Genomic DNA, 13341 nt, shown 5'->3' with positions numbered 1-13341 from the left:
GATTTTGATTATCACAGTATATCATAACTGAAGGAAAGATTGTGCAAAGATAATTGAATGGATCAGCTTAATATTTTCATGAACAGGGTCTGCAGAATGATCCTGTATGCAAGGGACTTTATGCTGTTTTAACTGTAATTTTCTATTACATGGCAGCAATAACACACCACCCACCCCACTCCCTGCCCCAATATATCCAGTTCTGTTTCCCTTGAACAGATTAATGGCTATGTCAAGCCTGTCTCAAGTTTAACATATCAGATAATCACCAACCTTTAATATTTTCCCTCTTTTTTTCTCTTTGTTGTTGTTGTTGTTGTTGTTGTGTGAACTACCTGTGTATTTCAGTAGGGAAAGGAGAAGTGAAGGGGTTGGGGGATAACACTGTTATTAAGAAAACAGACATGCAGATTGCACAAAGGAAATCAATTAACAGCTAGGAATTGCACAGTACATGGTAAGATAGTCTTTTTCTTCTGCTTTTATTTCAAATACATGAAAACACAATTTATTGTCATTTATAATTCCCCTTTGCTGATAGCCATTCACCAGAATGTTATTTCATTTGGCTTGACGTGGGAATAAAATGCACAAAAATTTAGACTAAAAGCTATTAAATCATGAGTGTTATCAATGGGCAAGGCAGTAGACATTTCTTGAATGGGTAGACATAAATGTGAGTTTGAAGAAAAGTATTTGATTTTTCTGTTGTTAATAAAAGGGAGCAAAAATATTTTTGACAAGATAAAAAGTAAAGATTCTCAGGGACTTACATTACTTTCCTTAGGTAATTTTGTTAACATGAGATATGTTTAGGGATGCTGGACTGCATTTTTGGGTACCAAGAGCTGGCATCTTTTTAGGGGGAATCAGTTTGTCTCCAGTGGAAATCCCTATCAAGAGACCTCCACCTCAAAAGCTCACTTTTGAAATTTTTGCCCTGTGACTTACCCCAAAAATACAGCATCGGCTGATAGATTAAATCTGTGAACTCATACCATGGGAGCTCATTCTAATTCTGGGTTTGGGCACTATTAGGTTTGTTTTAGTTGCTTCAGTCAAAGCTGATACAAGATGTCTGATAGGGGTAGCCTTCATTCTGAAGTCTTCCTCTTGCCTTACTGCTTGAGAAAATGGATTTTACCACTACAGAGATTCACAATTGGTTAATAGTTAGATCTCATGAAGGATGTAACCTTACCCACAAAGGCATTTTTCTGAAAAAGGAGTCCCAAAAGAGAAGATTGAAACTGCCTCCTGGATAAATCAAAGACCAGTGAGGGGGCAAGACTGAAATTTCAATAGACCTCCATTTTAAATGTGTGGAAATCAAGCAGTGGAGCTTTTTTATTAACTTGTGCTAAGGATGACTTCAAAGTCACTGTGCTTTTTTGATGTTAGGATGCTTAAAAGCAGGTAGGGTTTTCATTTTCCAATTGACTTCCCAGGATTCTTCACATGGAAGAGAGAAGTACATGCAATCAGCTTCTCCCTGTTTTGAGTGGTGTATCTTCTGAGTGTATGTGAAGGATCTTCTAGTGGCCAGTGGTGTGTGTCCAGTGTCCCAGATTTTTTGATGTATTTATGGGATGTATGATCTGAGGATTGACTCTCTGTCCTTTGTAACATACAGTATGGTTTGGGAGATGAATCTTTTACCTCCTAACCAAGTGTCCTAGCCACTGAGCTTCTGGGGGCACATGCAACAGTGTTCCACAGCTTTGATCAGATACTTAATTCCTTCAATACAATGTTCTGTCACAATTTACACGTAGGTCTGCCGTTGCCTTTTTGAGATAATATATACTTTTCAGTGGCTGGCATGTAAAATAAACTACAACCAGCCTTACTAAATACATTTTCCTGCTTCACAATTTCACTATTCACTCCTCTGTAGGTAGGAACCTTTTAATCTTTCAGGTTTAAGGGGGAGAATTAATATTGTTCTTCGAGTGAAATCTGATAAGCTATGTATTTCCCCTGGTTTTTCACAAAATTATATATTTACTGCCTTGTTTAAAATTCAGATGCACTCAGCATTTTAATCTAAGCCCATTTTATTTCCATGTATACCCCATGGTATTTCTTTATGCTTGATGTATTTCTCTGGGGATTTTTTGAAAAGCTTTGAGATTGACTGCCAGGTACTACAAACAGGTTCATTCAATACTGCAATCAGCTATTCTATTAATAGAATCAATTTGAATAAATTTCATCAAGTCAAAACTCTAAAAACAAGAGATGGCATATCAGGAAGCTTGTAAAAAATATTTGTAGAGGCTGTAGTCCAAAAAGAAGATCCTGGAAGCAGTACTGATTTTCCTTTTCTTTCCTGTGGAAAATAACTTTTATAATACATAGTGTGCCATCCCTGCTCAAAGACAGATTTCATTGCAGTTTGAAATCAAGTACATTCCTTAGAGTACAAACAGTTTTGAACTATTTTCTTAGCTTGAGTCACTGGGTAGAATGCAATCACATCTGCAATCTTACCTAAATGTAGACTTAGTGTTTCCCCTCCCAGATTTTTAGAGGCCATCTTGCCACATTTTTTAAGTGCTGCATTAAACAGCATGGCCACTGTGTTGTCCCTGTGGTGTGGCCTCTGGGTACAGCATGCTGTCCTCTTAGGCCTGGCATGCAAGGGCTGCCTGGGCTCTGATGTCCATGTGATTGTCACATTAATGAGGTGATACACATAAGTAATTTTGTGGGAACAAGACCTAATCACAATTTGCTTCAGTAACTGTCCCCACTGTGCTAGTGCCAAAGGTGAGCATACAGTATAATTTGAAGGTGCAGGGGGTACAAGCAGAACAAAATGTCATTGACAACAAGGAACAAAATACCATATTTTTGTTCTGTGCAAAATATTTCATAGCAAATAATAACACAGGGCTGTGAGCCTGCCAAGGAAATGCTATCAGTTCCACAGCAAAATATGTTTAAAAGGGATTTAGCTGCCATTGTTAAAGGATAGAATTCCTTAAAACCCTGCCTGAGATCTTTTGATCTACTGCAGTAGAAATGCCACAGACTCCTTTAGACTCCTTCTGAACTATTTCAGACCCAATAGAAATTCTTATATCACTGAACACCCAGTAAAGGCAGGAGAATTAATGTGTCTTGAAAGGCTGGTAAAGCTCAGAGGAGAGATTACAAAGATAGAGCCATTATTCTTTAACTGTTGTGTGGGGTATGTAGATTAGAAGTGCAGTATTTTTGAGTTTATGTTAAATCTGAGAACTTGGAGTCTTGGATTTTAAAATAACAGCAGAAGACAGAATTTAAGTAAACCATTTGGCATTGCTTTTGCCAAGCTAAGCCATGCCCACAACTACACAGATTATTAGGATGGTATAAATCATACCTCTTGTTGTAACAGGAGCTTGTGACTGTAATAATTAAGGAGCAGGGGCAATAATCCTTCAGCACAGGATGCACCTGTTCCAAATGTTCCCCTAATGATACTGTCATGTCTAGATTATGAGCAATCACTAGAAATGGGAAAAGTAGTATCGGAAGTTAGATATTATGTTGGGTCTTTGGCTACTGATTCTCCTACTTACACCCAGTACTCATGTTCAAAAAGCTGTAGTCCAATTTGCAAGAATTCAGAAAACTTTGAGATTAAAGAAGGCCATTGGGAGGTGGATTCTGAAAATCCTGCCTTCTTTAAACAGGTAAGAGAGTGGAAAGAGCTGAGACAGCTCATCTCAAAGGTGTAGTGAACATGTTTTTTGGTGTTGTGCCTCAGTTTTATCCATAAGAAGAGGTTACTGCAGGGAGCTGTTAAGCTATTTATTGTTTGTGAAACAGCTAATTAATATGGTGATTAGCATCCTAGAGGGATCATAGGAGGAAAATAATAATTTAGTACTCAGTGCACAGCTTGTATATTTTACAATAAATGAGAAATATTAAAATGTTTTTCAGAAATCAATCAGTTCAAAGGATATTTATAAACCTAAACATGGAACAGATAAAGGTGCTGTGAAAACATTACATGAACCCCAAATGTATCATTATGGGGGCACATAACTATATTTCATATTCAACCTAAGTTCTGATCTTTATTTCTGAGTTCTTGTCCTTGCTATTTTTTATTATTAGTTTTTAGTATTTTGTATTTTATAATTCAATATCTAGCAGTTGGAATGGGCTCTTACACAATAGTACATTATAGCAACGTATACCCCCCCAAAAAAAATTCCACTAGAACTTCTGTTGTCTTTGAGCTGCAGACAAACATATTTGACATCTAGATAAATATCCCTGTGTTTCTGTTGAGAGGTTCTATTTTTTGATCATCTAAGAAATTGTAATTCAACCTGTATTTAAAAGAAGACAGCATCTAGAAGACCTGATTTGTTCTTTTAACAGGAATCCTTAAGAGAGTTTTAAAAATATTATCAATATTTTAAAGAAGAGAAAGAAATATATGTGTTTCCAAGAGGGCTAACACTGTTTTGCAATGAAAGCAAGCCCAGCTAGGCAGTAAAGCTTCTTGGACTGGTAGGATCAGGAGCTCGCACAGAAATAGCTCATCATCCTGCAGGAGTACTGCAGTGTCCGTGTGACTTTCCAATGTGGTTTTGTTCCCTTTTCAGCTGGGAAAGCTACCTGTCCCCACTCCTGCCCAGAAATTCTATCCAATGGCACCCATTTTGCCAACACAGCTCCTATCAGCACTGTGTATTTGACAGTGAAACTAGAACTGAGTTTTTAGCGTGGATGCTATCTGACTGAATCACCCCAACGATTCTGGTGAGTGAAACAGTCTCAGCAATTGAAAACTGTTCATATGGGACTAGTTTCATTAAAATCACCAGAAGATGTTTACCTAGGCTCGAAACTATTCTGCATCAGGATGAATTTGAATAATTCTGTTCTTCAGGCATTGAAGAGTGTCATATTTTGAAGAACCAACAACTGGCATGACTGATGTAATTTTTGTCTAGCTAAAAGCCATACCATCCTTTTTAACTCTTCCCTCTTTCTTCATTCATTCCTTATCAGCACCTGAGAAAACGTGCCTACAAGGTATTGTGCTACACTGGATTGTTTCCACAGCCACTTTCAAAATAAATGTTTTTATAACACATCACCATAGCCAGTAAAACAAGATATTCTTTTCTACTGCAGTCCCATACAAGCAACAGTAAGGGCACAGGGTCTCATGTACTCTTGCCACTGTTGCATTTTAAATGCCTTGTGTAGCTTGAACCAAAACATATTGTTGTTCCATCTACAAACCTGGTCTTTTTAACTCAGGCCATAGTGGCACTGGATTTTAGCTCTAGGATTTGGACACCAGCCCAGTGTATTTACATGGTTCCCTCACTGGCATCAGTCATGGAGCATGCAGGGGAACAGCTCCAAAGGGCTGGGAGTTCACTTTGTCACCTGTTTCTCTCTGTCCCTCTCTGTGCCTCTGTTAGGAGCTGTACTCTAAGGCTTCCCATGCTTTAGCAGAGTTGGTGATGGAGCTGTTTCTTCAGACCCTGCCTGTGGTGACCAGCCTCTCTGTAAGAGAATGTGAGCTCCTGAAAGAGGAATGGGAGGAGAATTTGGTCCCTCAGCTGGAGAAATGGGAGAACCACCGCCAGAGACGCTGGAAGCTTTTCCAAGAACAGCTATTGCAAGAAAAAGAAGTAAGATCCATGTTATGCTTAGACATCTCAGTGTCTTAAAAATGGGATACAGAAAAAAATTACCAAGATACTGATCTGTGGGAGTGTTTAGTGTATACATATATAGCCTGGTCCAGACACAACTCTAGGCTGAGGAGGAGCAGTTTTATCTGCAGCATGGAGTGAATATGTATGCTGTACATGTAGGCTTGCATAGAGGAGTCAGAGAGTAATTACTGAACATCTGTCCACAGTGTTTGACAGCTTTGTCAGCACATAAACACTTTCTGGCAAGGCTGCTCTCTGATGTCCTCAGCTCTTGGCATCTACAGAAGCACTTCAAAAAAACCTTCACTAGGTCTGTTTGGAGAGGGTATGTATAAATACAGTGTACAGGCAAGGAAGCCTTGCAATGATAAATATTTCTTACTAATTTTTATGTATTAATACTGTAATAACTGAAAACATATGATATATACTTTTATAAATTTACTCTACTCTTCAAAGGTGGAAAAACACACATCCAGCTTTCCTGCTCTGTGTGTGTGCCCACCATAGGGGGGCATTGGCACCAGAGCAAAAAACAAGAGTAAATGCTGAGACAAGTGTCTTTAGCATCAGTCTGGGGCTCAAATATGCCTTCAGTTTATTCATGCAGTGCTGTGTCTCTGTTAACTGCTTCTAACACAGCTTAGTCCAAGAAAGACCTTCTCTATTCAAAAAATGCGTCCTTTTGTAAACATGAAGTGTGTGCTGCAATGTATAGTGTAATTGGAGCTTCTTAAATAAAAGGTTGGCAGATTTCTTTAACACTGGCAGAATCATACTTTCCGTTGCCCTCATTCTCCAAAGTGCCTGGATAATCCAGTACATTGTTAATGAGGTACTGAGCAAGTCCCTAATTATTGCAAACTGCATTAAGGTGTTCAGCTTTTTCACCCACTCGCATTTAGGATTCTGCTGTAAAACACTGTGATTCAGGAAACTGGGGGCTCCCTGCTAAATCTGTTAGAGTTGTTTGCTAACCAGTGGGTTTAGAACACCCTTGGCAATACAAAAGTAAATTTTCCATTGAAAATTCTGAGACATTTCCTTTTTTCTTCAATATTTTCCTTAATCTGGAGTTATGCAACATGCAACTTGCTGATCTTTTTATATTTCCATTATTGTGACTGACCTGTTTTGAAAAACAATTCTGGTTTTCTGTTTTGGTGTCACAGGGCTATCTAGCAAACTAAACTAAACTGTGCTTGGGACCAACCACTGATGCCAGTGGGTCTGCTCAAATCCTCAGTTACATTTGTATTTTCAACAACTGTTGGCTGGCATTTAGTGTTTGATTTTGGCATACCTGTACCTTTGGTGATTAATGAAACAATGTCTGACCTCAATTCTTTTTTTTAAATTATTTTGCCCCTTTTAATCAAGGATTAGATTAGAATACCTGACTTGTCAAGTTTAAACCTTGTTGTAGATTTTCACATTCATCAAGGGTGCACAAATTGCCTGTCCTTGTATGTGCATGGTCTGGTAGATGAACTACAAGCACATCTTGTAGCACACAGAGCCCTCAGCAATGTGGTGGTATTTACTGTCTAAAAAAGCCCCAGAGAAGCAGGAGGTTCTAGTGTGCAACTTGTGAATAATGTCATGTCAGAGTGCACATTAGGGCACCTCTGCTGTGGCACTTCCGCTGTCCCATTGAACCTCAGCCATTGTTCAGGGCTGGAGAGGATGTGTTTAACAAACAAGAGACTTCCCACAGAGGAGGGGCATCTCAAGTCTGACGTTTTGGTCCAAAAATGCTGTTCATACATTCCTCTGTTACTGTCATTGGGCACGCTGTTGAGTGGAGAAACCATACCCTCGGAATTTTTCTCAAAGGATTTAAAGGATTAGTTCACCTCCAGCACTCAGCTGCTAGAAAATAGGTCTTTGGGCCTATGTGTGATGGATTCATTGTATGTGAATTCAGGTGTCCTGGTCACGCCCAAGCATAGGTTGTTACAATGAGAAAATTGACTTTCCATCACTTTGTGTACCCTAGCATGCATAATGTAAAGCAGATGACTTCCTAGCTGGAAAAAAAATTAAAATAAAATAATAAAGAGTTTGCTGACATCATTAGCAGTAATTACTGAGATATAGAGCTATAGAGGAATTAACTTAGCAGTGACAGAGCTCTCCCATTGGTCTCTGAGTCACTAGCACTGCAGCTGGGCTTTATTCAATGCAAAAAATTTCCTGAGTGGCAGACAGAGCTGTCCTAAGGGCAAGTGATTCTGCAGGATAAATTCCAAGAAGAGGTAAGAGTTTCTCTTAGTGAGAATTCATCTTGTGATTCCTCAAGACAATATTCTGTGCAGGAGCCTGAGTACCTTTTTTCAACTTAATACTGCTTGTGGCTTTTTGGAAAGGATTTGAACTGCTTTGTCTCCAAAGACAGCATGCAGGGAGATAGCTATTCCACCAAAGCTAGGCTGGCAAATTTTCATGAGTCTTAAAAACATAACAATGAATTATATTATGTTCAAATGCAATGTGCATTTCTTGTCCCTTTCCTACTATTAAACAGCAGCATGAACATTTAAGCAATAAGCTGACACTTGCGTCCTACAAAAAGGAACGCTTGGATTCCACCTTAAGAAAAAGAGATATTGGACACTTGTGCCAGATGATTATGTCATTTGGGAGACATCTAACATAGATGTTGGAGTTCTGGGTTTGACAAAAGATCCATAAATCAACAGTCATATTGTCAGGCCTTTTAAGTTGTCAGGCATTTTGCAGCAGGAGATATGTCTTTCATTTGCCTCTTGATAAATGTGCTATGCTGGGAGTTGCAGTCACCTGCTTTACAGGCTTGGGAAGTCTTAACACTAGAAAACTTTTCACCGGGGTATTTATGTGTGCTTTTCAAAGTGACTCTAAAAGACATTTTTCCCTTTTACTTGAACCACCTTTTTTTAGATGATCTTTCCTAGCATTTATACATGTCTGGAATATGATGTCCTTTGGGTGAAAGGAAACACTTTGAAAAGAAAAAAATCAGTTTCATATATAACTTTGTCTTGTAGGCTTGAGGATATGAGTGAGGCAAATGGGAATAAATGACAAATGAAAATAAATTTCGGGCATTTTCCCACATAGTCCCTAATTCATGATTTCTGTAGAGAGCAGCTCCAGGGAGCAGCCTCCTGCACCAGGCTGAGACTCACTTGACAGTCAGTGTGCATCGCACCCCATCTACAGGCCGAGACAGAGAAATCACTTTCCTTTCATTCCCTGAATAATCTGTGCTAAAGATGTCAAAACAGAAAGGAGAGGCATATTCCTCACCTTTATTGCCAGAGAGTAATACTTAATTTCAGCAGTGCTTCAGAAGATCTTGTAATGGACCTGTGACCGAGAAGCAAAATATTTGGAAGCCTACAGAATAAAAATGGCATGAGATTTCCATCCATTCCCACATCCTTGCATGTTATTCAGAAAATTGAACTGGCACCTGCTTCCCAGTTTTGACAGGATGGGCATTTTATCACTTTCTCTGGTTAATTTTTTCATAACAACTGGAATAACACTTCAAGAAGCCAGACATTCCTTAGAGCTTTACTCCCTCATTTACCATACTTTTGTCACTGGTTTTACTGGTTGAATGCTGGGATCAGACAGCCTGAGCTCCATTCCAGCCCCTAAGTTTGTGCAGCAGCATGAGTTTGTCCCCTCCATACAACCTATCTCTGAGCAAAGTGAGGCTGTTCCCAAGAACAGGAAAGCTTGGAGACATGCCTAGTGACTTGACCCAACAGTGGGGTATCAGTGCAAGCACAAAGCCTGACCTTGCCACCTGGCCTGAAGAAGTAGTTGTTTCTGTTTTGCTGGTTTTCAACTACATGCCAGCAGCCTCAACATTCCCAGAGAATCTTTCCTGTCACATTTCTGCCTCTCTGTGTGAGGTCTTCATGTATTTTGGAGGTGGAAAATACCCAGCTCTGCTGGCCCATCCCAGTGAGCTGCCTAGGTGTTGTTTCCAATTAAACATACAATAATCTCTTTGTTTCAGCTCATCCTTTCTAGCTTGAACTGCTTCCTAATGGCCTTTTTGAGATGAAACTCTGGTTTAGTATTTGGTCTAATTCTCAATCTTCTGTATTTATCCTCTCATCATAGATGTGTAATGACTCCCTCTCCTTTCCTCTTGTTCCCTTACTGCTCACATGACTGATGTACTTTTGGTGTTCAGTTTAATAACTGTGTGCTGGAGGAATTTCTGCTGTATTCTCAGTTTCCCATTGGTCTCAGGGAGGTGCAGAGTCATTTTATAAATTTTGCATACAGACTACCTCAAATGAACTCTTAATGGAAAAGGTGACTCATTCTTTATAAGGAACTCCTCACTACTACAGAACTAGGCTGTTTCTTTGTAAACAGAAGAACAACTACAAGAAGCACTGTCATTGTTATCACTGACAGTGATAGGATACACTTTTGGATAGGATATACTGATAGCAAACGAGGTGCTATATTTTGGGGTTTTGGCTGCAGTATTATATCATTTACCATTCCGACTGTAATTCAGGCATCGTCTCCTGAAGGTGTTCTGTCTCTTGGTGATATATATCCTCATCCTATTTGACTTGCTCTTCAAGAGCAACTTCTCAGTAAATAATCAGGTCTCCAAAAATGATGGAAACCCACAGCTGAACCACAGCCAGTCTCTCATTGAAAATAAAATTTCTTCTGGAAAGTAAAAGTTCATTTTCTGACTGTCTTTGAACTGCTGAAAGAGACATTAAAGTACACAATGTGGTGGATCTACAAGGCGTGTGCAGAGAGGTGTGAAAGCCTAGGAGCTAAATTCACAGAGCTGCTAAAGGGAAATGCTGATAACAATTATTACTTCAAGCAAGTCTGCCATCTGTCATGATGATACCTGGAGACCTGATAAACCTTAATTTGATGCTTGCAGCATGCGGTCAGAGAAGCCACTGTGCTCAGCTGTGCTCTGTGATTATCAGGCTCACCTAGACTCAGATCAGTTGAGATCTGGCTACACAGGTACGTCTGAGGCTCTTGCCGAGAGCAGCCTGGTGGGTCTCCAGTGCCATACAGTCTTTTGGGCTGTGCTTCTCATGCTCAGCTGCACTCTTCCCATCTGTCACTTGTTGTTGACTGCCTGCCCTCTCATCCTTGTCAGGCATCATGCTCAGGAACATGTGTTTTGGTAAGGTTTTCTAGGTGGAGTGAGTTCAGTTAGATGTGTTGCTGTGTATTCCACAGGGAAGGCGCTAGCCATGAAAGAAATACATTTTTACTTTGAAGCCGAAACAAAGTTTCTGATGTTCTCTGCACTTCCCAGGGGAGTTCATTCTGTGCTCACAGAGAAAGCCTCTCTCATGCACAGATCACTGCTTTGCAATGAAAAAACTCATACCCAGCAGAGAGGCCCAGTACCACTCCTAGTTTCTAACACTAACAATTGTGCAATTATACATTTTGTGCTGGCTTTAGCACCAGATGGAAACTAAAGTGCAGATGAACCACTTCCCTTCCCCTGCCTGTTCCGGTGAGGGAGTGGCGAAAGCAGGGACCATGGATTGAGATAACACTTCACTGAAAGCACAAAGCCATGGAGTAAGAAATTCACAATAACAACAGCAATATTAATAGCAAAGGAATACAGAAAAAGAAGGTGTTTTACCCAGCAAATAGGAGTTCACCACTGGGAAAAAACAAACAGATGTCAGATGCTCCCTGTAGGTTGTGTCCACTTGGTTCCCCAGACAAAGGGGATATGGACACCATTCCCACTCACTACCTACGTGGCCAGCAGGAGCAAAGGCAGCATGGCAAGGGAACTCCTATGGCTAACATTTCCCACACCCGCCATCCTGAAACAATGGAAGCCAGTGACAAATCCCTGAGTCAGGCTGTGCTGCTGCTCTGCTGGGCTCACTTCTGCACAGGTGTCTGTGCTGCTGTTTCTCCTGCCCTGCTGTGCTGGTCCTGCAGGTCACTGCCACTTTTCCGACCATTCTGCCACCTCCTTTCACCTCAGCTCAGGTGTTGTCCGGGGTCTCCTTTCAGCTGTTCCGGGGTTTGATCCACCAGTCCTTGCCCCGTGGCAGCCTCTGCACGGGCTCTGTGGGTTCAGCCCTGCTGTCATGAGCGCTGTTGCTGCTGTCCTTTCAGCACCAGGTCCTGGAGCGTTCTGGAGAAAACAGGAGAGGGAGAGGGAGCAGGGGTGCGTGGGGGCTGGATCTACAGGGGCTGATGCTGACACCTTCCTTCTGGAGAGAGAGGCAAAATGCTGCCCACTTCTGAGCAGTGTGCTCATTTTCACCCCAAAACCACTCCCACGTGTATGGTGTGGGTGGTATAGAATAACACCTTGGATGTGCCCACACTGCACTAAACTTCCCCTCCTGCAACCAGGACAACATCTAATCCTTTGCTGGACATACTGGTCTAGTGAAACCCACCTGTCTGCCATAACTGAAAATTTAGTCCCTTGTGTTCTGAATGACGGTGGAACACAAAGTGAAACTGTCAGACATCCTGGGTATTATATTTAATTTAGGTCTCTGAGTGCATCAGCACGTAACCTACTTTTATTCATCTGTCAGTAGCCTAAAATATAATCTTCATCTTACAGTAGGAGTTGGAGCCTTGCAAATATTTCAGCTTATGATTTACTATTCCTTAAATACTGGCAACATACTAAACAGAATCTTAACTCCATATCTCCAAAAGTTTACAGTCTAATGGCAAATCCATCAAAATTAATTTAAAGATTAAATTCTTCAATCTAAATATCACTTTGAAGGAGCTGTAAACTTGCAGTCCATATACTTACCTAATCACTTAATCTCAATTTCCAACTATTAGCACTGTTTACTGTGACAGAAGTGTGATGGAAGATGATACTTGTGTTTTGTTCAGTAAAAATGAAAACTATATTCTCTACTAGTGAAAAGAAAAAAACAAGTTAAAAGCCTGCTGAAACCTGCTGATTAGAGTCAGTGCAGTATTTTGTGCCATATTGTTATTTTTTTTCTTCTGTTGCTGAAACCAGAAAATCTGTAGGAATCACAGTTCAGGGCTGATCCAAACCAGTGCAAAGCTTTTCTTTTCAGTGAGTTTTGTTTAAGATTTTGATAATCAAAAAAAATATTACTAAGGAGAATAATTTTAATTCAGCATGAGTTTGTTTTTGAAAGCAAGGGATGATTTTTCTAGCAAAATAAATCATTGTTTCTTTATCAAGGGACTGACTGAAATCAGAGTATCTTATATTTGTAATTCTTTTCCCTGCTTTTAGCTCTGGATAACAGAATATGCTCTGTCTGCTGTGATGCAAAAGCACATGTCTGAGAAACAAGAGAAGATAATTCAAGGTGTCGTGAGCAGACTGGGATGCCTCAGTGATGAGTAAGCACAGTTTCATCTGTGAGCAGTGGGGTAAAACTTCACTGTTGCATGCCCAGATAAAAGCTTGTGTACATTACATTGTAGAAAGCAGTGTTGAGGGATTATTAGCACCTTCAGACACAGAGGCAATTGGTCTAGTTTTCTGTCAGGGTATCAAAAACAAATTTAAAAAAATCGACATATCATGACTCCTGGAAATTAGAAAAAATAGTCTTATGTGTTTTGTCGCTGGTGTGCTTTGTGAGTATCTGCTGTGTTTGAGAGTGGCTTCTAGTCT

At 40.2% G+C, this 13341-nt stretch overlaps 1 protein-coding gene across 4 annotated transcripts in view; it reads left to right on the top strand.

The window, feature by feature from the left end:
• The window catches only part of EVC (EvC ciliary complex subunit 1), a 49791-nt gene that overhangs the window by 25325 nt on the left and 11125 nt on the right, over positions 1 to 13341 (top strand). For all 4 annotated transcript variants that reach the window (XM_038134454.1, XM_038134453.1, XM_038134452.1 and 1 more), the window contains exons 12-13: positions 5442 to 5654; positions 12955 to 13064. In XM_038134454.1, coding sequence (XP_037990382.1) covers positions 5442 to 5654; positions 12955 to 13064 — 323 coding nt within the window. The remainder of the gene's footprint in view (positions 1 to 5441; positions 5655 to 12954; positions 13065 to 13341) is intronic.

The sequence above is a fragment of the Motacilla alba genome, chromosome 4 (genome assembly GCF_015832195.1).
Source record: "Motacilla alba alba isolate MOTALB_02 chromosome 4, Motacilla_alba_V1.0_pri, whole genome shotgun sequence".
Classification (NCBI taxonomy): Eukaryota; Metazoa; Chordata; class Aves; order Passeriformes; family Motacillidae; genus Motacilla; species Motacilla alba.
This window is presented reverse-complemented; position numbering and strand designations above follow the sequence as displayed.